This window comes from Salmo trutta, chromosome 16, assembly GCF_901001165.1.
Source record: "Salmo trutta chromosome 16, fSalTru1.1, whole genome shotgun sequence".
Taxonomy (NCBI): Eukaryota; Metazoa; Chordata; class Actinopteri; order Salmoniformes; family Salmonidae; genus Salmo; species Salmo trutta.
The window spans coordinates 613,707-638,694 of record NC_042972.1 but is presented as its reverse complement, the minus strand read 5'-3'; the positions used below and the strand labels follow the sequence as shown (position 1 = coordinate 638,694).

The 24,988-nt window shown below is 47.7% G+C and overlaps 1 protein-coding gene across 2 annotated transcripts in view; it reads left to right on the top strand.

Moving 5' to 3' along the window:
* The window catches only part of iqsec1b (IQ motif and Sec7 domain ArfGEF 1b), a 77,543-nt gene that overhangs the window by 39,759 nt on the left and 12,796 nt on the right, over nucleotides 1–24,988 (top strand). For both annotated transcript variants that reach the window (XM_029692712.1, XM_029692713.1), the window contains 4 exons: nucleotides 14,492–14,647; nucleotides 14,850–14,949; nucleotides 15,603–15,764; nucleotides 18,967–19,143. In XM_029692712.1, coding sequence (XP_029548572.1) covers nucleotides 14,492–14,647; nucleotides 14,850–14,949; nucleotides 15,603–15,764; nucleotides 18,967–19,143 — 595 coding nt within the window. The remainder of the gene's footprint in view (nucleotides 1–14,491; nucleotides 14,648–14,849; nucleotides 14,950–15,602; nucleotides 15,765–18,966; nucleotides 19,144–24,988) is intronic.

Here is a 24,988-nt window from a genome sequence, read left to right as displayed (position 1 = left end):
TAGATACAGAACTCCTTTATGCAAACGCTATGTCAGATTTTAAAATAGCTTTTCGGCGAAAGCACATTTTGCAATAATCTGAGTACATAGCTCGGCCATCACGGCTAGCTATTTTGACACCCACCAGGTTTGGGGCTTACTAAACTCAGAATTACTATTAGAAAAATTGGATTACCTTTGCTGTTCTTCATCAGAATGCACTCCCAGGACTTCTACTTCAAAAACAAATGTTGTTTTGGTTCCAAATAATCCATAGTTATATCCAAATACCTCCGTTTTGTTTGTGCGTTCAGGTCACTATCCGAAGGGTAACGCGCGAGCGCAGTTTGTGACAAAAAAAACCAAAATATTCCATTACCGTACTTAGAAGCATGTCAAACGCTGTTTAAAATACATTTTTATGCTATTTTTCTCATAAAATAGTGATAATATTCCAACCGGGCAACGTTGTATTCATTCAAAGGCTGAAAGAAAAAAATGGAGTAGTCTTGTGAATGCGCATCTCAGTCTCACTGTCCCCAGGCTGACCACTTACAAACTCTGCTGCTGTACTTTGCCCAGAGACAGCAGACACCCCATTCCACTTTCTGGCGGCTTTAGAGAGCTAATGGGAGTCTTAGAAAGTGTCATGTTACAGCACAGATGCTGTATTTTCGATAGAGATGCAACGGAAGGACAACAAATTGTCAGACAGGGCATTCCTGTATGGAATCTTCTCAGGTTTTGGCCTGCCATATGAGTTCTGTTATACTCACAGACACCGTTCAAACAGTTTTAGAAACTTTAGTGTTTTCTATCCAAATCTACTAATTATATGCATATTATCGTTTCTGGGCAAGAGTAGTAACCAGTTTAAATCGGGTACGTTTTTTATCCGGCCGTGCAAATACTGCCCCCTAGCCCCAACAGGTTAAGACTTAAAGTCGTAGTAGCCTACAATAAGGAAAGATTCCAGGTAAACAAAGTGTCCAGATAGATCATATTTTTAAATATTAGATGACGCTAACCCAGACACACTTGTCTAAATGTGAAAGAAATGCTATAACCACATCTAGCTAAATGGATGAGTCTCTACAGAAGGTGGAAACGGTACAACGGAATGGTTACTTCTATAGTAGCTATATCAAAAATAGAATGTGTCAATGCCAGTAGAGAAAGAACTTCATAATATACAATATGTAGAAGAACAGTATCAATAACCATATCAGTGATACTGCCGATAGATGAGGTAGTTATATACGTACAATAAGGGGTGAAGTAGCTGAGCAGCAGGATAAAACATTTTTTTGCAGCAAGTATGACGTGTGTGTGTGTGTGTGTTAGGAGAGATTCATGTGAATGTGAATAGAAACACTGCAGATAATCTAGATGACTGGGAACTCTCCCCCAGTGATGAACCGGTCCGTCACAGAGACACTGCAGATAGGCCAGATGACTGGGAACTCTCCCCCAGTGACGAACCAGTCCGTCACAGAGACACTACAGATAGTCTAGATGACTGGGAACTCTCCCCCAGTGACGAACCGGTCCGTCACAGAGACACTACAGATAATCTAGATGACTGGGAACTCTCCCCCAGTGATGAACCGGTCCGTCACAGAGACACTACAGATAGGCCAGATGACTGGGAACTCACCCCCAGTGATGACCTGGTCCATCCGCACCACGCATTAACGAAGGAATCTATATTTGGAGAGCCTGTTTCTGTCCTGCCCTTGACTTTGGTGTAGGGCATGTGATGTCCATAGCCTCTTCGTAACAAAACTCTCTGATCTTCTCAAAAATCTACGTTTGTCTAGCTGTGTCCAATCCAGGTGGTGCTTGTACAGGCAGACCATCTATGGGAGGAAGGATGTCAGCGTTGTGCAGCAGCTGAAACCTGGCCCCGACTGATTCCCAACGCTCCTTGGAGACAACAACACCAGGCTCCAGAGTATCGAAGCTGTAAAACAGGAAATAACAAATAAAATAGACAAGACATTACAACCCTGCACGACATCAATTCACCTCCCAAGTTTAGATAAGAAGAATAACATTTACCTGAAGTGCTGGTACTGCTTGATCTGTGGCAGCGGCCTGAAGTACAGAGTCAGGTGTTGTTGCCAGCCATAGCTTTCCACCAGCACCGTACCGTCCTCCAGTCCAACCAGCTGTGGGATGTTGACCTCTGTCACAGTGCTGTCCTTCACAACACCAGCAATCTCAGACATAGTGTTCACTCTGGTCTTTCTGAAGAGCTGCTTGATGAGGCCGAAGCACCAGTCTGGGGAAAACTTGGCGTGGCCTGTGATCAGGAAGTGAAGGTCCAGACTGTGGTGGAGCTTGTGCATGGTCTGCCAGGCACAATACCGGAGCACAAACTTGTTCTTGTTTTGGCCACTGCAGTTATCACAATTCAGGTCCACACATGTTTCCACAACTCCGTAGTTGGTGAAGAAATGGTGCATGTAGTTGATGACTGCACTGCTGCTTTTTCTGGATGACATGCCTTCATCAATCAAGTAGTTGACTTGTTGTGGTATTCCTTCACAGCAGACACCAAACAAACCACACTTGTGAGGAGTTAAAAAGTAGAATGGGACCTGGCTGCATAGGGTCAGAAGGATAGAGATGGACCTGGCTGCATAGGGTCAGAAGGATAGTAGATGGACCTGGCTACATAGGGTCAGAAGGATAGTAGATGGACCTGGCTACATAGGGTCAGAAGGATAGTAGATGGACCTGGCTACATAGGGTCAGAAGGATAGTATATGGACCTGGCTACATAGGGTCAGAAGGATAGTAGATGGACCTGGCTACATAGGGTCAGAAGGATAGTAGATGGACCTGGCTACATAGGGTCAGAAGGATAGTAGATGGACCTGGCTACATAGGGTCAGAAGGATAGTAGATGGACCTGGCTACATAGGGTCAGAAGGATAGTAGATGGACCTGGCTACATAGGGTCAGAAGGATAGTAGACGGGACCTGGCTACATAGGGTCAGAAGGATAGTAGACGGGACCTGGCTACATAGGGTCAGAAGGATAGTAGATGGACCTGGCTACATAGGGTCAGAAGGATAGTAGATGGACCTGGCTACATAGGGTCAGAAGGATAGTAGATGGACCTGGCTACATAGGGTCAGAAGGATAGTAGATGGACCTGGCTACATAGGGTCAGAAGGATAGTAGACGGGACCTGGCTACATAGGGTCAGAAGGATAGTAGATGGACCTGGCTACATAGGGTCAGAAGGATAGTAGATGGACCTGGCTACATAGGGTCAGAAGGATAGTAGATGGACCTGGCTACATAGGGTCAGAAGGATAGTAGATGGACCTGGCTACATAGGGTCAGAAGGATAGTAGACGGGACCTGGCTACATAGGGTCAGAAGGATAGTAGACGGGACCTGGCTACATAGGGTCAGAAGGATAGTAGATGGACCTGGCTACATAGGGTCAGAAGGATAGTAGATGGACCTGGCTACATAGGGTCAGAAGGATAGTAGATGGACCTGGCTACATAGGGTCAGAAGGATAGTAGATGGACCTGGCTACATAGGGTCAGAAGGATAGTAGACGGGACCTGGCTACATAGGGTCAGAAGGATAGTAGATGGACCTGGCTACATAGGGTCAGAAGGATAGTAGATGGACCTGGCTACATAGGGTCAGAAGGATAGTAGATGGACCTGGCTACATAGGGTCAGAAGGATAGTAGATGGACCTGGCTACATAGGGTCAGAAGGATAGTAGATGGACCTGGCTACATAGGGTCAGAAGGATAGTAGATGGACCTGGCTACATAGGGTCAGAAGGATAGTAGATGGACCTGGCTACATAGGGTCAGAAGGATAGTAGATGGACCTGGCTACATAGGGTCAGAAGGACAGTGGATGGACCTGGCTACATAGGGTCAGAGGGATAGTAGATCATCAGATCATCTGATGCAGCACTCCATCACTCTCCTTCTTGGTCAAATAGCCCTTACACAGCCTGGAGGTGTGTTGGGTCAAAACAAATCAACCCTGAAGGCCTGATTCATGCAGTCTCCTCTGAACAGTTGATGTTGAGATGTGTCTGTTACTTGAACTTTGAAGCATTTATTTGGGCTACAATTTCTGAGGCTGGTAACTCTAATGAACTTATCCTCTGCAGCAGAGGTAACTCTGGGTCTTCCTTTCCTGTGGCGGTCCTCATGAGAGCCAGTTTCATCATAGTGCTTGATGGTTTTTGCGACTGCACTTGAAGAAACTTTCAAAGTTCGACATTTTCTTGATTGACTGACCTTCATGTCTTAAAGTACTGGTGGACTGTCATTTCTCTTTACTTATTTGAGCTGTTCTTGCCATAATATGGACTTGGTCTTTTACCAAATAGAGCTATCTTCTGTATATCACCCCTACCTTGTCACAACACAACTGAAGGGCTCAAACACATTAAGGAATTCCAGGTGACTACCTCATGGAGCTGGTTGAGAGAATGCCAAGAGTGTGCAAAGCTGTCATCAAGGCAAAGAGTGGCTACTTTGAAGAATCTCAAATCTCAAATATATTTATTTAACACTTTTTGGGTTATTACATGATTCCATATGAGTTATTTCATAGTTTTGATCTCTTCACTATTATTCTACAATGTAGAAAATAGTAAAATAAAGAAAAACCCTGGAATGAGTAAGTGTGTCCAAACTTTTGACTCGCACTATATGTATGTGCATGAATACATTTGAAGTCGGAAGTTTACATACTTGGGAAGACCCATTTGGAAGACCCATTTGCGACCAAGCTTTAACTTCCTGACTGATGTCTTGAGATGTTGCTTCAAAATATCCACATAATTTTCTTTCCTCATGATGCCATCTATTTTGTGAAGTGCACCAGTCCCTCCTGCAACAAAGCACCCCCACAACATGATGCTGCCACCCCCGTGCTTCACGGTTGGGATGGTGTTCTTCGGCTTGCAAGCCTCCCCCTTTTTCCTCCAAACATAACGATGGTCATTATGGCCAATGTAAGGGGTGCATAACTGGTGGCAGGGAAGTCAGACGCAGGAGAGCAGAACTAGGTAATAGGCGGAAGCAACGGTATCAAGAAAAAAAACTTGGGTACAAAACCTGTCGCGCACCAGTCAACATGTGCACAAGCACTTACAAACAAACAATACCACACAAAGACATGGGGGGAACAGAGGGTTAAATACACAACATGTAATGAGGGAATGAAAACCAGGTGTGTAGGAAAACAAGACAAAACAAATGGAAAATGAAAAATGGCTCGGCGATGGCTAGAAGACCGGTGATGTCAACCACCGAACACCGCCTGTACAAGGAGAGGAACCGACTTCGGTAGAAGTCGTGACAGTACCCCCCCTTGAGCCGCGCGCCGACACCAGCCTCGGGGGCGACCCGGAGGGCGAGGCGCAGGACGATCCGGACGGAGACGGTGGAACTCCCGCAGCATTGAAGGGTCCAACACGTCCCCCACGGAACCCAGCATCTCTCCTCCGGACCGTACCCCTCCCAGTCCACGAGGTACTGAAGGCCCCTCGCCCGACACCTCGAATCCAGTATGGATCGAACGGAGTACGCCGGGGCCCCCTCGATGTCCAGAGGGGGCGGAGGAACCTCCCGAAACCTCAGACTCCTGGAGCCAGCCAGCTACCACCGGCCTGAGGAGAGATGCATGGAATGAGGGGTTAATACGGTAATCGGGGGGAAGCTGTAACCTGTAACTCACTTCGTTCAGTCTCCTCAGGACTTTAAATGGCCCCACAAACCGCGGACCCAGCTTCCAGCAGGGCAGGCGGAGGGGCAGGTTTCGGGTTGAGAGCCAGACCCGGTCCCCCGGTGCGAACATCGTGGCCTCACTGCGGTGACGGTCTGCGCCGGCTTTCTGGCGCAGCACGGTACGCTGAAGGTGAACATGGGTGGCGTCCCCTGGTTCCTCCACGCGCCGGAACCAGTCGTCCACCACAGGAGCCTCGGTCTGACTCTGATGCCAAGCAGCCAGAACCGGCTGATACCCCAGTACGCACTGGAAGGGGGAGAGGTTAGTGGAGGAGTGGCGGAGCGAGTTCTGGGCCATCTCTGCCCAGGGCACGAATGCTGCCCACTCCCCCGGCCGTTCCTGGCAATAAGACCTCAGAAACCTACCCACATCCTGGTGTACTCTCTCGACCTGCCCGTTACTCTCGGGGTGAAAACCCGAGGTAAGGCTGATCGAGACCCACAGACGTTCCATGAATGCCCTCCAGACCCTCGAAGTGAACTGGGGACCCTAGGTCCTCAGGCACCCCGTAGTGCCTGAAGACATGCGTAAACAAGGCCTCCGCCGTCTGTAGGGCCGTAGGGATACTGGGCAGCGGGAGGAGATGGCAGGACTTAAAGAAACAATCCACAACGACCAGGATCGTGGTGTTTCCCTGTGATGGGGGAGGTCGGTCAGGAAATCGATCGACAGGTGTGACCATGGCCGCTGTGGAACGGGTAAGCGGTGTAGCTTACCTCTGGGCAGGTGCCTAGGAGCCTTACACTGGGCACACACTGAGCAGGAGGAAACATAAACCCTCACGTCCTTAGCCAAAGTGGGCCACCAGTACTTCCCACTCAGACAGCGCACCGTCCGACCGATGCCTGGATGACCAGAGGAGGGTGATGTGTGGGCCCAATAGATCAGCCGGTCATGGACAGCAGACGGAACATACAGATGCCCAGCGGGACACTGGAGGGGAGCGGGCTCTGCACGCAACACCTGCTCAATGTCCGCATCCAGCTCCCACACTACCGGCACCACCAGGCAGGAGGCCCGGGAGTATGGGGGTGGGATCCATGGGCCGCTCCTCTGTGTCATACAGCCGGGACAGTGCGTCTTCCTTAAACGTTCTGGGGACCTGGTCTGTAAGAAAGAATGAAAACAAAACGGGTGAAAAACATGGCCCACCTTGCCTGGCGAGGGTTCATTCTCCTCGCCGCCCGGATGTACTCAAGATTGCGGTGGTCAGTCCAGATGAGAAAAGGGTATTTAGCCCCCTCAAGCCAATGTCTCCACGCCTTCAAAGCCTTGACGACAGCCAACAGCTCCCGGTCCCCCACGTCATAGTTTCGCTCTGCTGGGCTGAGCTTCCTCGAGAAGAAGGCACAGGGGCGGAGCTACGGTGACATACCCGAGCGCTGAGAGAGCACGGCTCCTATCCCAGCCTCGGCAGCGTCCACCTCCACTATGAACGCCAAAGAGGGATCCGGATGCGCCAGCACGGAAGCCGAGGTAAACAGAGCCGTCAGGTGACCAAAAGCCCTGTCCGCCTCAGCCGACCACTGCAAACATACCGGTCCCCCCTTCAGCAGAGAGGTAATGGGAGCCACTACCTGACCAAAACCCCGGATTAACCTCCGGTAGTAATTGGCAAACCCTAAAAACCGCTGCACCTCCTTTACCGTGGTGGGAGTCGGCCAATTACGCACGGCTGAGATGCGGCCACTCTCCATCTCCACCCCTGAGGTGGAAATGCGGTACCCTAGGAAGGAGACGGACTGTTGGAAGAACAGACATTTCTCAGCCTTGGCGTACAGGTCATGCTCCAACAGGCGACCAAGCACCCTGCACACCAGGGACACATGCTCGGCGCTTGTAGCGGAGTATATCAGAATGTCATCAATATACACCACTACACCCTGCCTGTGCAGGTCCCTGAAAATCTCATCTACAAAGGAAGACTGATGGAGCATTCATCAACCCGTACGGCATGACGAGGTACTCATAATGCCCTGAGGTCGTACTGAATGCCGTCTTCCACTCGTCTCCCTCCCGGATACGCACCAGGTTGTAAGCACTCTTGAGATCAAGTTTGGTGAAGAAGCGCGCCCTGTGCATTGACTCAATCGCCATGGCGATAAGAGGTAGCGGGTAACTGTACCTCACAGTTATCTGATTTAAGCCTCGATAGTCAATACACGGGCGCAGACCTCCCTCCTTCACAAAAAAGAAACTCGACGAGGCGGTGGAAGTGGAGGACCGAATGTACCCCTGGCGCAGGGATTCGGAGACATATGTTTCCATAGCCACCGTCTCCGCCTATGACAGAGGATACACATGACTCCTGGGAAGTGCAGCGTCTACCAGGAGATTTATCGCACAATACCCACGTCGATGGGGTGGTAATTGAGTTGCCTTCTTTTTGGAGAAGGTGAGAGCCAAATCGGCATATTCGGGGGGAATGCGCACGGTGGAGACCTGATCTGGACTTTCCACCGTAGTAGCACCAACGGAAACCCCTAAGCACCTCCCTGAGCACTCTCGCGACCACCCTGTGAGAGCCCTCCGTTGCCATGAAACAGTGGGGTCATGACAAGCTAACCAGGGTAGGCCTAGCACCACGGGAAACGCAGGAGAGTCAATGAGAAAGAGACTGATTCTCTCCATGTGACCCCCCTGCGTCACCATGCCCAGAGGAGTGGTGGCCTCCCTAATCAACCCTGACCCTAATGGTCGACTATCCTAAGGCGTGAACTGGGAAGGGCATATCCAGAGGAACGATGGGGATCCCTAAACAATGGGCAAATGATCTGTCAATAAAATTCCCAGCCGCGCCTGAATCGACGAGCGCCTTATGCTGGGAATGCGGGGAAAACTCAGGAAAAGTAACGAACAAAAAACGTGTGCAACAGAGGGCTTTGGGTGCGAATGTTGCCTTCTCACCTGGGGTGACACCAGAGTGCCCTGCCTGCTGCCTCGACCCCCAGAGGAACCAACCCGGCAACGACCGGCAGTGTGACCTCTGCGGCCATTGATGGTGCACGAGACGGAACCTCCTCTGGTCTCCCTGAGCGCAGCACCTCCCAGTGGTGGTGCTGGGGGATGGAAACAACAAACCTCGATCTGGACGTCTGCGGAACATGAAAGTTCAAAATGTTCCAGAAGGAATTTCCGCCCCAAAAAACATTGATAATACATTAAAATACATTTTACAAATGCCTCTCCGGTGAAGTCATGACTTGCGACATATGCCAAGTTTCCTGAACCAAATCACATATTTCTACAGGTCACAGTGATGGTTCTCTCTCTGTGTCATGAAGAAGCCAGTATGTTGGACTTATTAGAACCCAGGTCCTCCATGACACACGACTCAGTTAGAGCGAAAGGTAAATTAGAGCTAGTGGACACACTGTGTTCACGAATAGATTACATTAAAGAGTAACCTTGCCTGAGACATGATGACTTGTGCAAGTTTCGAAAGTCTTCATGTGTCAGGCAAGGTTGCTCTGTAAGGTACAGGGCCTGGTCTAATCTCTATCTGAGCTTTTACATTTTAGTCACTTAGCAGATGCTCTTGTCCAGAGAGACTTACAGTTAATTAATTTGTAAGTCGCTCTGGATAAGAGCGTCTGCTAAATGACTTAAATGTAAATGTAAATGTAATTAATTTTAAGATAGCTAGGTGGGCCAACCACATCTGTCATAGCTACTTTAATGAGGAAAAATGTACTTACTATCAGCAAAGTCAGAGCAGGTATGGCGGGGGAAGGTCAGTGCTAGGAGGGGAGTCAGTACTAGTCGGGGGAAAAAGTCAGTACTAGTCGGGGGGAAAAGTCAGTACTAGTAGGGGGGAAAAGTCAGTACTAGTAGGGGGGAAAAGTCAGTACTAGTAGGGGGAAAAGTCAGTACTAGTAGGGGGGAAAAGTCAGTACTAGTAGGGGGGAAAGTCAGTACTAGTAAGGGGGAAAAGTCAGTACTAGTAGGGGGGAAAGTCAGTGCTAGTAGGGGGAAAAGTCAGTGCTAGTAGGGGGGAAAAGTCAGTACTAGTAGGGGGAAAAGTCAGTACTAGTAGGGGGGAAAAGTCAGTACTAGTGGTTAGAGCGTTGGGTAACCGTAAGGTTGCAAGTTCGAATCTCCGAGCTGAGAAGGTACAAATCTGTCGTTCTGCCCCTGAACAAGGCAGTTAACCCACTACTCCTAGGCTGTCATTGAAAATAAGAATTTGTTCTTAACTGAATTACCTAGTTAAAATAAAGGTAAAATAACAAAAACTAGCAGGGGGGAAAAGTCAGTGCTAGTAGGGGGGAAAAGTCAGTACTAGTAGGGGGGAAAAGTCAGTGCTAGTAGGGGGAAAAGTCAGTACTAGTAGGGGGAAAAGTCAGTACTAGTAGGGGGAAAAAGTCAGTGCTAGTAGGGGGAAAAGTCAGTGCTAGTAGGGGGGAAAAGTCAGTACTAGTAGGGGGAAAAGTCAGTACTAGTAGGGGGGAAAAGTCAGTACTAGTAGGGGGAAAAAGTCAGTACTACTAGGGGGAAAAGTCAGTACTAGTAGGGGGGAAAAGTCAGTGCTAGTAGGGGGAAAAGTCAGTACTAGTAGGGGGAAAAAGTCAGTGCTAGTAGGGGGAAAAGTCAGTACTAGTAGGGGGAAAAGTCAGTACTAGTAGGGGGAAAAGTCAGTGCTAGTAGGGGGAAAAGTCAGTACTAGTAGGGGGTTAAAGTCAGTACTAGTAGGGGGAAAAGTCAGTGCTAGTAGGGGGGAAAGTCAGTACTAGTAGGGGGTTAAAGTCAGTACTAGTAGGGGGGAAAAGTCAGTACTAGTAGGGGGGAAAAGTCAGTACTAGTAGGGGAAAAGTCAGTACTAGTAGGGGAAAAGTCAGTACTAGTAGGGGGGAAAAGTCAGTACTAGTAGGGGGGAAAGGCAGTACTAGTAGGGGGAAAAGGCAGTACTAGTAGGGGGTTAAAGTCAGTACTAGTAGGGGGAAAAGTCAGTGCTAGTAGGGGGGAAAGTCAGTACTAGTAGGGGGTTAAAGTCAGTACTAGTAGGGGGGAAAGGCAGTACTAGTAGGGGGAAAAGTCAGTTCTAGTAGGGGGGAAAGTGGGGGGGAAAAGTCAGTACTAGTGGGGGGAAAAGTCAGTACTAGTAAGGGGAAAAAGTCAGTACTAGTAGGGGGGAAAGTGGGGGGAAAAGTCAGTTCTAGTAGGGGGGAAAGTCAGTTCTAGTGGGGGGAAAAGTCAGTACTAGTAGGGGGAGAAGTCAGTACTAGTAGGGGGGAAAGTCAGTACTAGTAGGGGGGAAAGTCAGTACTAGTAGGGGGGAAAGTCAGTGCTAGTAGGGGGAAAGTCAGTACTAGTGGGGGGGAAAGTCAGTACTAGTAGGGGGGAAAGTCAGTACCAGTAGGGGGGAAAAGTCAGTACTAGTAGGGGGGAAAGTCAGTACTAGTAGGGGGGAAAAGTCAGTACTAGTAGGGGGGAAAGTGGGGGGAAAAGTCAGTTCTAGTAGGGGGGAAAGTGGGGGGAAAAGTCAGTTCTATTTGGTGGGAAAAGTGGGGGGAAAAGTCAGTACTAGTAGGGGGGAAAGTGGGGGGAAAAGTCAGTACTAGTAGGGGGAAAAGTCAGTACTAGTAGGGGGGAAAGTCAGTACCAGTAGGGGGGAAAGTGGGGGGAAAAGTCAGTACTAGTAGGGAGGAAAGTGGGGGGAAAAGTCAGTACTAGTAGGGGGGAAAGTGGGGGGAAAAGTCAGTACTAGTAGGGGGAAAAGTGGGGGGAAAAGTCAGTACTAGTAGGGGGGAAAGTGGGGGGAAAAGTCAGTACTAGTAGGGGGAAAAGTCAGTACTAGTAGGAGGGAAAGTCAGTACCAGTAGGGGGGAAAGTGGGGGGAAAAGTCAGTACTAGTAGGGAGGAAAGTGGGGGGAAAAGTCAGTACTAGTAGGGGGGAAAGTGGGGGGAAACGTCAGTACTAGCAATGGGAAAACTCAGTACATGTAAGGGGAAAGTCAGTACTAGTAGGGGGGAAAAGTCAGTACTAGTAGGGGGGAAAGTCAGTACCAGTAGGGGGGAAAGTCAGTACTAGTAGGGGGGAAAGTCAGTACTAGTAGGGGGGAAAGTCAGTACTAGTAGGGGGAAAAGTCAGTACTAGTAGGGGGGAAAAGTCAGTACTAGTAGGGGGGAAAAGTCAGTGCTAGTAGGGGGAAAAGTCAGTACTAGTAGGGGGAAAAGTCAGTACTAGTAGGGGGGAAAAGTCAGTACTAGTAGGGGGGAAAGTCAGTACTAGTAGGGGGGAAAAGTCAGTACTAGTAGGGGGGAAAGTCAGTACTAGTAGGGAGGAAAGTGGGGGGAAAGTCAGTACTAGTAGGGGGGAAAAGTCAGTGCTAGTAGGGGGGAAAGTCAGTACTAGTAGGGGGGGGAAAAGTCAGTGCTAGTAGGGGGAAAAGTCAGTACTAGTGGGGGGAAAAGTCAGTACTAGTAGGGGGGAAAGTCAGTACTAGTAGGGGGGAAAGTCAGTAGTAGTAGGTGGAAAAGTCAGTACTAGTAGGGGGGAAAAGTCAGTACTAGTAGGTGGAAAAGTCAGTACTAGTAGGGGGGAAAGTCAGTACTAGTAGGGGGGAAAGTCAGTGCTAGTAGGGGGGAAAGTCAGTACTAGTAGGGGGGAAAGTGGGGGGAAAGTCAGTACTAGTAGGGGGGAAAAGTCAGTGCTAGTTGGGGGGAAAGTCAGTACTAGTAGGGGGAAAAGTCAGTGCTAGTAGGGTGGAAAGTCAGTGCTAGTAGGGGGGAAAGTCAGTGCTAGTAGGGGGGAAAGTCAGTACTAGTAGGGGGAAAAGTCAGTACTAGTAGGGGGGAAAGTCAGTGCTAGTAGGGGGGAAAGTCAGTACTAGTAGGGGGGAAAGTCAGTACTAGTAGGGGGGAAAGTCAGTACTAGTAGGGGGGAAAGTCAGTACTAGTAGGGGGGAAAGTCAGTACTAGTAGGGGGGAAAGTCAGTACTAGTAGGGGGGAAAGGCAGTACTAGTAGGGGGGAAAGGCAGTACTAGTAGGGGGAAAAGTCAGTACTAGTAGGGGGGAAAGGCAGTACTAGTAGGGGGGAAAGGCAGTACTAGTAGGGGGAAAAGTCAGTACTAGTAGGGGGAAAGTCAGTACTAGTAGGGGGAAATGTCAGTACTAGTAGGGGGGGAAGTCAGTACTAGTAGGGGGGAAAAGTCAGTACCAGTAGGGGGGAAAGTCAGTACTAGTAGGGGGGGAAAGTCAGTACTAGTAGGGGGAAAAGTCAGTACTAGTAGGGGGGAAAGTCAGTACTAGTAGGGGGAAAAGTCAGTACTAGTAGGGGGGAAAAGTCAGTACTAGTAGGGGGGAAAAGTCAGTACTAGTAGGGGGGAAAGTCAGTACTAGTAGGGGGAAAAGTCAGTACTAGTAGGGGGAAAAGTCAGTACTAGTAGGGGAAAAGTCAGTACTAGTAGGGGGAAAAGTCAGTACATGTAAGGAGGGAAAAGTCAGTACTGGTAAGGAAGGATTAGTCCGTACAAGTAAGGGGGGAAAAGTCCGTACTGGTAAGGGGCCCTATAGGGTGTGACCAGACATGCCATACGCTCCTCAGATGACAGCTGGTTGGGTCCAGGCCCTATTGGGTGTGTCCAAGCATGCCATACTTCCCTCAGATGACAGCCGGTTAGGTCCACAGCCTATCGGGTGTCACCCATTAAGAAAGAGATCATGAGAAAATGTTAAAGGATGATGTTATCCCACTCCTCATGAGCAGCCCCTGAGGTGTTGGTTGGCAAACCTTATGGCGCCTATCAGTTTTATGCTGATTTAAGAAGCTTGAACGCCAAGACACCTCTCGATGCTTACCCAATGCATGACATCCTATAGTCTTTGCATGGTGCTACTTGGGTTAACACTCTGGATCTGCAGTCTGGCTACTGGCAAATTGAGTAGGATGAAAAGAACAAAGAGAATAGCGCGATACAGTCCTTTTGGCCTTAACCATGCTGGAGCGACCATTCAGAGAATGATGGAGAGAGTTCTTGGGGAACTGCGAGGTGTCAACTGTTTTGTCTACATAGGTGACATCATAGTCTACTCCCCCAACAAGCAGCAGCATGTGGCTGACCTCAATGCTGTTTTCAGCAAACTCCATTATGTCAACTTGACATTGAGCATGAAGAAATGCCATTTCCTGAAGACCCAGCTGAAGTTCCTTGGACATATTGCCAAAGGGAAAGTGGTGTAAATAAATCCAGACAAGGCATCGGCGGTGACCAACTATTCTACTCCCTATGATTTACCAACTCAATCACATGTATTTATTAAGCCCTTTTTAACATCAGTAGTTGTCACAAAGTGCTATACAGAAACCCAGCCTAAAACCCCAAAGAGCAAGCAATGCAGAAACATGGTGGTTAGGATAAACTCCCTAGAAAAGCAAGAACCTAGGAAGAAACCTAGAGAGGAACAAGCCTTAAGGCCAGATCATCCTTCAAGATGTTCAAACGTTTATAGATGACCAGCAGGGGAAAATAATAACCACAGTGGTTATAGAGGGTGCAACAGGTCAGCACCTCAAGAGTAAATGTCAGTTCATAGCCGAGCATTCAGACGTCGAGACAACCGGTGCGTCGGTAGGGGGAGTGAGAGACTCTCATAAGGATCAGCAGACATTCCATAAAAATTTAGCTCAAAGTGCCTCCAGCTGTTTGCTGAGAAATTGTAGGCCTGTGCATTGTTACAAAGAATGACTTGATCTCTCTCCTTCTTCCTCCCCCCCAAATGCAGATTGGTTCTCTGCACCATGGTCTAGGCTGTGTTCTGTCCCTGCCACACCGCAGGCTGGTGTGTTACTGCAGGTTGTTTGAGGTTCCAGACCCCAACAAGCCTCAGAAGCTGGGTCTGCACCAGAGAGAGATCTTCCTCTTCAATGACCTGGTGGTGGTACGTACTGTAGAACTGATCTCTGTTTGGCTCTAGTTATTTCTCTAGTTCATTCTCACCCAGGAGAAGCTCTTCAAACCTGGTCCTTTGGACACACAACGTGTTCACATTGTTGTTTCTGATGTACAGAGGTAACATTAGTCTGTTTATGAAGGGTGACCAAGACCGGACTGAGTCATGAATGTCCCTGTGTGTTTTTTAGGTGACAAAGATCTTCCAGAAGAAGAAAAACTGTGTGACGTACAGCTTCAGACAGTCCTTCTCCCTTTATGGGATGCAGGTGCTGCTGTTTGACAACCAGTGTAAGTATCTAATGCTGTGATGTTTCTGTGTGTCTCTGGGCGGTGTTCCCAAATACAGATTCAGCCTGCTTTCAATGGATATTCTATATTGAGCATGATTTTAAGTCCAGGACCAGGTTTAATCTGTGTCTGGGAAACTATTATTAAAACCTCTGGTGCTGCCCTATGAAGCTGAAACTATTATTAAACCCTCTGGTGCTGCCCTATGAAGCTGACACTATTATTACACCCTCTGGTGCTGCCCTATGAAGCTGACACTATTATTAAACCCTCTGGTGCTGCCCTATGAAGCTGACACTATTATTAAACCCTCTGGTGCTGCCCTATGAAGCTGACACTAGTATTAAACCCTCTGGTGCTGCCCTATGAAGCTGACACTATTATTAAACCCTCTGATGCTGCCCTATGAAGCTGACACTATTATTAAACCCTCTGGTGCTGCCCTATGAAGCTGACACTATTATTAAACCCTCTGGTGCTGCCCTATGAAGCTGACACTATTATTAAACCCTCTGGTGCTGCCCTATGAAGCTGACACTATTATTAAACCCTCTGGTGCTGCCCTATGAAGCTGAAACTATTATTAAACCCTCTGGTGCTGCAACTTACTTTCGGGTTAAATATAATTTTTCTTGTGTTGTCATCCCTCCTAGACTATCCCAACGGTGTGCGGTTAACATCGGCGGTTCCCCGAGCGGATATCAAGCTTTTAATCAACTTCAACGCTCCCAACCCTCAGGACAGGAAGAAGTTCACTGACGACCTGAGAGAATCCATCGCTGAGGTCCAGGAGATGGAGAAATACCGCATAGAGTGTGAGTAGTGGAAATACCTAGGTTTGAACCTCAAGACTGGGTTAGCCTGATGGGAAAAAAATAAGTAACATGGCGCCGACAGACATGACAGCTCTGCTTCTAGCTCCTAAGCAACTTTGCAGTATTTAGTATTTTGTGTATGTTATTGCTTACATTATTAGCCCAGAATGCTTTTTGTGTTATTACATACAGCCAGAAATAACTTTTGGATCTCAGAGCGATGGTAACTCACCAGCAGTATGACCAGGACTTTCCCGAATTGGATCCTTTGTTCGTACCCTCCAGGGCAATTTAATTTATCCCAGAGGCTGCTTCAAGTTGCCGCCGGCAGAGAAGAGGTATTCGGAGTGGACTTCTAGTCTGACTCAGGAGGTGGGCACACCATCCACCGCTTCCGATTATATTACTCGCTAATGTTCAGTCTCTGCACAATAAAGTTGATGAGCTCAGTCGAGGATCTCCTTCCAGAGAAACATCACAGACTGTAACATACTCTGTTTCACGGAATCATGGCTCTCTCGGGATATACTGTCCCCGTCCATATGGCCATCTGGGTTCTCAGTTCATCGCACAGACAGGAATAAACAACTCTCCATCCGGGAAGAAGAAAAGCGGGGATGTATGTTTCATGATTGACTACTCATGGTGTGATTGTGATAACATACAGAAACTCAAGTTATTTTGTTCACCTGACCTAGAATACCTCAATCAAATGCCGACTGTATTACCTCCCAAGATAAGTCTCTTCGGTTATAGTCACAGCTGTGTCTATTCCCCCTCAAGCCAATACCACAATGGCACTCAAGGAACTACATTGGACTTCATGCAAACTGGAAACCCCATATCTTGAGGCCGCATTTTTTGTAGCTGGGGATTTTAACAAAGCAAATTTGCGGAAAAAGCTATTGACGTTCTATCAACACATTGACTTTACTCGCTTAAGGAAAACCCTAGATCAATGCTACCTGCCCTCGCTTCGGCAAATCAGAGCACAACTCCATTTTGCTACTGCCTTCCTAAGACCCTCAGAAACGTTTAAAGATTGCACAATTGAGAGCATCCTGTGTGGCTGTATCACCACCTGGTACGACAACTGCCCGCAACCACAGGGCTCTCCAGAGGGTGGTACGGTCTGCCCAACACATCACCGGGGGCACACTGCCTGCCCTCCAGGACACCTACAGCACCCGATGTCACAGGAAGGCCAAAAAGATAATCAAGGACATCAACTACCTGAGCCACGGCTTGTTCACCCTGCTGTCATCCAGAAGGCGAGGTCAGTACAGGTGCTACAAAGCTTGGACAGAGAGACTGAAAAACAGCTTCTATCTCAAGGCCATCAGACTGTTAAACAGCCATCACTAGGTGGCTTACACCCAGTTACATAACCCTGCACCTTAGAGGCTACTGCCCTATATACAAGAGACATGGAATCACTGGTCACTTTAATAATGCAACACTAGTCACTTTAATAATGTTTACATACTGCTTTACTCATCTCATATGTATATACTGTATTCTATTCTACTGTTTTTAGTCAATGCCACTCCGACATTGCTCATCCTAATATTTATATATTTTTTAATTCCATTCTTTTACTTTTAGATTTGTGTATTGTTGTGAATTGTTAGATACTACTGCACTACTGTACTGTTGGAGCTAGAAACACAAGCAATTTACTACACCCGCAATAACATCTACTAAATACAGTGCCTTGCATCCCCCTTGGCGTTTTTCGTATTTTGTTGCATTACAACCTGTAATTTTAAATTGATTTTTATTTTGGATTTCATGTAATGGACATACACAAAATATTCCAAATTGGTGAAGTGAAATAAAAAAATATTGTATTGTTTCCAAAAATTCTGGAAATAAAAATATGTAAAAGTGGTGCGTGCATATGTATTCACCACCTTTGCTATGAAACTCCTAAATAAGTTCTGGTGCAACCAGGCCCCAGAGTCTGCAACACCACCAAGCAAGTGGCACCATGAAGACCAAGGAGCTCTCCAAACAGGTCAGGGACAAAGTTGTGGAGAAGTACAGATCAGGGTTGGGTTATAAAAAAATATCCAAAACTTTGAACATCCCACGGAGCACCATTTAAATCCATTATTAAAAAATGGAAAGAATATGGCACCACACCAAACCTGCCAAGAGAGGGCCACCCACCAAAACTCATGGACCAGGCAAGGAGGGCATTAATCAGAGGCAACAAAGAGATCCAACCAGAGGTCTCTTCACAGTCCAGACACCCATCTGTACAACACAACACATCCAACCAGAGGTCTCTTCACAGTTCAGGCCCCCATCGGTACAACACATCCAACCAGAGGTCTCTTCACAGTTCAGACACCCATCGGTACAACACATCCAACCAGAGGTATCTTCACAGTCCGGACACCCATCAGTACAACACATCCAACCAGAGGTCTCTTCACAGTTCAGACACCCATCGGTACAACACATCCAACCAGAGGTCTCTTCACAGTTCAGACACCCATCGGTACAACACATCCCACCAGACGTCTCTTCACAGTTCAGACACCCATCGGTACAACACATCCAACCAGAGGTCTCTTCACAGTTCAGACACCCATCGGTACAACACATCCAACCAGAGGTCTCTTCACAGTCCCCAGGTCCAGAACAGAGGCTGGGAAACACACAGTATTACATAGAGCCATGACTACATGGAAATCTCTGCCACCCCAGGTAACTCAAGGTGAAAATAAAACCAGATTCAAAAACCAGATTAAAGAACACCTTACTGCACAAAAGGGGACTGTGAAGAGACAGACATTTTATGTATGTTGTATTGTAATTTGCACTGTACTATGTATTAGACCTAGATATTGTGTGTATGTACTGATATGTAGGCTTTGTGATGTTTTAAATGTATGTATTTCAGTCCTTGACTAATAATGTTCTGCACTATGTAATACGTCAGTCATGTTTAATGTGGACCCACGGAAGAGTAGCTGATGCTTATGCAGTGGCTAATGGGGATCCTAATAAATATCAATCAGTTAATTTGATTACATAAGTTAACGTTACTTGATTCAGAAGTTCATTTGATTATATCACTGTAATGGAGCTGGAGAAGCAGAAGGGCGTGGTCCGTCCCAGCCTATCACAGAGCTCGGGGCTGACTGACAGGTCCCAGAGCTGTAATCTAACCTGAATCTGTGTACCCCTCTAGCGGAGCTGGAGAAGCAGAAGGGCGTGGTCCGTCCCAGCCTATCACAGAGCTCGGGGCTGAAGAAGGACTCTGGGAATGGCCAATTGGGTCGCGGCAGCCTTGATGACAACTACGCCATGGGGGAGGGGCTAAAGAGGAGTGCCCTCAGCAGCTCGCTACGAGACCTCTCAGATGCAGGTGAGGGGTTAGAGGTCATCAGCCTGCCTAGTGTTTTATGTTTAAGGCTACATCCAAAATGGCACCCTATTCCCCTCATAGGACCAAAGGTAGTGCATTACTATATAGGGAAAAGGGTGCCATTTCAGATGTGTCCTATGTTACTAGTATGTGTAGTGTAGTGGCCCGTGACATTAGGTAGAGCTCTGTAGTCTCCTCTCTAGGCAGCAGCTGCTGGTATGAAACTCACTTCACTAGATCTGATGACTCAGTTATGAAATGAAGAGCAGATTCCTTCCCTGGGCCAGTAGCGGCTGTACTGTAGGTGAATGGTCAGGTGAAGCACAGTCTGAGTCTCAGTTTAACAAGGTGTCTCAGTGTGGACTAGAGACAGATGGACGTGTTGACTAATGTACAAAGCCTGTTAGCAGGGACATTACTTAATGTTCTATTGTTAATCCAGGTAATGCCTCTGCACACTACTCACATCACCTGTTCTCTCTGCACACTGCACACATCACCTGTTCTCTCTGTAGACTAGAGAGATCACCTGTTCTCTCTGCACACTAGAGACATCACCTGTTCTCTCTGCACACTGCACACATCACCTGTTCTCTCTGTAGACTAGAGAGATCACCTGTTCTCTCTGCACACTAGAGACATCACCTGTTCTCTCTGCACACTAGAGACATCACCTGTTCTCTCTGCACACTGCTCACATCACCTGTTCTCTCTGCACACTGCACACATCACCTGTTCTCTCTGCACACTGCTCACATCACCTGTTCTCTCTGCACACTGCTCACATCACCTGTTCTCTCTGCACACTACTCACATCACCTGTTCTCTCTGCACACTGCACACATCACCTGTTCTCTCTGCACACTACTCACATCACCTGTTCTCTCTGCACACTAGAGACATCACCTGTTCTCTCTGTAGACTAGAGACATCACCTGTTCTCTCTGCACACTACTCACATCACCTGTTCTCTCTGCACACTAGAGACATCACCTGTTCTCTCTGCACACTAGAGACATCACCTGTTCTCTCTGCACACTGCACACATCACCTGTTCTCTCTGCACACTGCTCACATCACCTGTTCTCTCTGCACACTACACACATCACCTGTTCTCTCTGCACACTAGAGACATCACCTGTTCTCTCTGCACACTGCACACATCACCTGTTCTCTCTGCACACTGCACACATCACCTGTTCTCTCTGCACACTAGAGACATCCCCTGTTCTCTCTGCACATTACTCACATCACCTGTTCTCTCTGCACACTACTCACATCACCTGTTCTCTCTGCACACTAGAGACATCACCTGTTCTCTCTGCACACTGCACACATCACCTGTTCTCTCTGCACACTAGAGACATCACCTGTTCTCTCTGCACACTAGAGACATCACCTGTTCTCTCTGCACACTAGAGACATCACCTGTTCTCTCTGCACACTAGAGACATCACCTGTTCTCTCTGCACACTAGAGACATCACCTGTTCTCTCTGCACACTACTCACATCACCTGTTCTCTCTACTCACATCACCTGTTCTCTCTGCACACTGCTCACATCACCTGTTCTCTCTACTCACATCACCTGTTCTCTCTGCACACTAGAGACATCACCTGTTCTCTCTGCACACTAGAGACATCACCTGTTCTCTCTGCACACTACTCACATCACCTGTTCTCTCTGAACACTGCTCACATCACCTGTTCTCTCTGCACACTAGAGACATCACCTGTTCTCTCTGCACACTAGAAACATCACCTGTTCTCTCTGCACACTACTCACATCACCTGTTCTCTCTGCACACTAGAGACATCACCTGTTCTCTCTGCACACTAGAGACATCACCTGTTCTCTCTGCACACTGCACACATCACCTGTTCTCTCTGCACACTGCTCACATCACCTGTTCTCTCTGCACACTACACACATCACCTGTTCTCTCTGCACACTAGAGACATCACCTGTTCTCTCTGCACACTGCACACATCACCTGTTCTCTCTGCACACTGCACACATCACCTGTTCTCTCTGCACACTAGAGACATCCCCTGTTCTCTCTGCACATTACTCACATCACCTGTTCTCTCTGCACACTACTCACATCACCTGTTCTCTCTGCACACTAGAGACATCACCTGTTCTCTCTGCACACTGCACACATCACCTGTTCTCTCTGCACACTAGAGACATCACCTGTTCTCTCTGCACACTAGAGACATCACCTGTTCTCTCTGCACACTAGAGACATCACCTGTTCTCTCTGCACACTAGAGACATCACCTGTTCTCTCTGCACACTACTCACATCACCTGTTCTCTCTACTCACATCACCTGTTCTCTCTGCACACTGCTCACATCACCTGTTCTCTCTACTCACATCACCTGTTCTCTCTGCACACTAGAGACATCACCTGTTCTCTCTGCACACTAGAGACATCACCTGTTCTCTCTGCACACTACTCACATCACCTGTTCTCTCTGAACACTGCTCACATCACCTGTTCTCTCTGCACACTAGAGACATCACCTGTTCTCTCTGCACACTAGAAACATCACCTGTTCTCTCTGCACACTAGAGACATCACCTGTTGTCTCTGCACACTACTCACATCACCTGTTCTCTCTGCACACTACTCACATCACCTGTTCTCTCTGCACACTACTCACATCCCCTGTTCTCTCTGCACACTAGAGACATCACCTGTTCTCTCTGCACACTGCACACATCACTTGTTCTCTCTGCACACTACTCACATCACCTGTTCTCTCTGCACACTAGAGACATCACCTGTTCTCTCTACTCACATCACCTGTTCTGTCTACTAACATCACCTGTTCTCTCTGCACACATCACCTGCTCTCTCTACTCACATCACCTGTTCTGTCTGCACACTAGACACATCACTGGTTCTCTCTGCACACTAGAGACATCACCTGAAACGGTTAGCTGAGCTACTGCCCTCTGTCTACATCACACTTCAGTTCCTCAGCCCTTCTGACATGTTAAATCTCCTAACATTTACTTCTCTGGTTTTGGGGCTTTGAACACCCTTAGCCAGACAAGTTGATGTTTTGGGAATCAAAGTCCAACCTACTGCTATAGTAGTCTGTCTCTGGTAATGGGTTGGCCAGACTTATCAGGAGCCACTGTGCTTTATTCTCCGTTCATCTCCAAATCTCCGTTGCTCCGTAGTATTTAGTATAGTGCTGTGGTAGCGTACTAGAGATGTACCAGTGTTTTACTGTAGACTGATCTCTCCCTTCCGTGCTAACTTCCCTTCTATCTCTCCTGTGACCCCCACTCCTCCATGAGACTGGTTATAGCTTCCCTGTGGCTCAGTTGGTAGAGCATGGTGTTTGCAACGCCAGCATGGTGTTTGCAATGCCAGGGTTGTGGGTTCGATTCCCACGGGGGGCCAGTACAAAAAAAAAAAAAAAAAAATGCATGAAATGAAATGTATGCATTCTCTACTGTAAGTCGCTCTGGATAAGAGCGTCTGCTAAATGACTAAAATGTAAATGTAGCTGTCGCTGACAAGACACCCCCTAGTGGTCACTAGGCAGACATACGTTCCCCAGCGAGAAAAAACAAAATGTCGCTCAAACAGAAGAGAGAACTAACAGAGTCATTGACCAACAAACAACAGGTGGGGTTTTAGGAGGGGTTCTGAAAGGCAGTCAAGGGGGTGTCCACTGAAAGATGACTAGCAACAACAACTGGGACCTTAAAGACACCCACCATGAGCGCCCAGTAAGAGGCAAACACAAGAAAAACCCACTCCAAACTTAGACAGGAAGCAAACCAAAATGGTGGTGCAAAACGAAAACAGCGAAGATCAGACAAAGCAATGCTTTTCTAGAAATAAAATAGGGAGCGCCAACTGAAGGAGTTAAACCCTCCACATCTATCAAGACAACTGAAGGTGTTGCCTCTCCACATCTATCAAGACAACTAAAGGTGTTGACTCTCCACATCTATCAAGACAATTGAAGCACTGGGTCAGCCACTCTTAAATAGCACCTGGGCCAGCACAGGTGAAACACACTATGACTAACGAGATGGCAACCAGCTCAGGTGTAATACATTGACTCGGCGACATCACTCGTTGCGCCCTATGTGCTAACGAGCTATATGTGCTAAAGTCCAAATTCAAAAACAGAAATACAAAAACCAAAACCTATAATACAGACCTACAGCTTTGCAGTAAGGATGATACTTTTGGTCATGTAGTGTATGTGGACACCTGCTAGTCAAACATCTCATTCCAAAATCATGAGCATTAATATGGAGTTGGTCCCCCATTTTGCTGCTAAACTCAGTAAAAAAAGAAACGTCCTCTCACTGTCAACTGCGTTTATTTTCAGCAAACTTAACATGTGTAAATATTTGTATGAACATGTGTAAATATTTGTATGAACATAACAAGATTTAACAACTGAGACATAAACTGAACAAGTTCCACAGACATGTGACTAACAGAAATTGAATAATGTGTCCCTGAACAAAGGGGGGGGGGTCAAAATCAAAAGTAACAGTCAGTATCTGATGTGGCCACCAGCTGCATTAAGTACTGCAGTGCATCTCCTCCTCATGGACTGCACCAGATTTGCCAGTTCTTGCTGTGAGATGATACCCCACGCAACGAACAGAGTTGAGATTGCCTGCAATGACAACAAGCTCAGTCCGATGATGCTGTGACACACCGCCCAAGACCATGACGGACCCTCCACCTCCAAATCGATCCCGCTCCAGAGTACAGGCCTCGGTGTAACACTCATTCCTTCGACGATAACGACTCGTCAGTGATGAGCACTTTTTGCCAGTCCTGTCTGGTCCAGTGACAGTGGTTTTGTGCCCATAGGCGACATTTGTTGCCGGTGATGTCTGGTGAGGACCTGCCTTACAACAGGCCTACAAGCCCTCAGTCCAGCCTCTCTCAGCCTATTGCGGACAGTCTGAGCACTGATGGAGGATTATGCGTTCCTGGTGTAACTCGGGCAGTTGTTGTTGCCGTCCTGTACCTGTCCCGCAGGTGTGATGTTCGGATGTACCGATCCTGTGCAGGTGTTGTTACACGTGGTCTGCCACTGCGAGGACGATCAGCTGTCCGTCCTGTCTCCCTGTAGCGCTGTCTTAGGCGTCTCACAGTACGGACATCTGCAGTCCTCATGCCTCCTTGCAGCATGCATAAGGCACGTTCATGCAGATGAGCAGGGACCCTGGGCATCTTTATTTTGGTGTTTTTCAGGGTTAGTAGAACGGCCTCTTTAGTGTCACAGTTATGAAAACTTAGGTCACTAATTGCCTACCGTCTATAAGCTGTTAGTGTCTTAACGACCGTTCCACAAGTGCATGTTCATTAATTGTTTATGGTTCATTGAACAAGCATGGGAAACAGTGTTTAAACCATTTACAATGAAGAGCTGTGAAGTTATTTTGATTTTTATGAATTATCTTTGAAAGACCAGATCCTGAAAAAAGGACATTTCTTTTTTTGCCGAGTTTATAACAGCCTCCACTCTTCTGGGAAGGCTTTCCACTAGATGTTGGAACATTGCTGTGGGGACTTGCTTCCATTCAGCCACAAGAGCATTAGTGAGGTCAGGCACTGATGTTTGGCGATTAGGCCTGGCTCGCAGTCAGCGTGGTTGAGGTCAAGGCTCTGTGCAAGCCAGTCAAGTTCTTCCACACCAATCTTGACAAACCACTTCTGAATGGACCTCGCTTTTTGCACGGTGTCATTGTCACGCTGAAACATGAAAGGGCCTTCCCCAAACTGTTGCCATAAAGTTGGAAGCACAGGATCGTCTAGAATGTCATTGTATGCTGAAGAGTTAAGA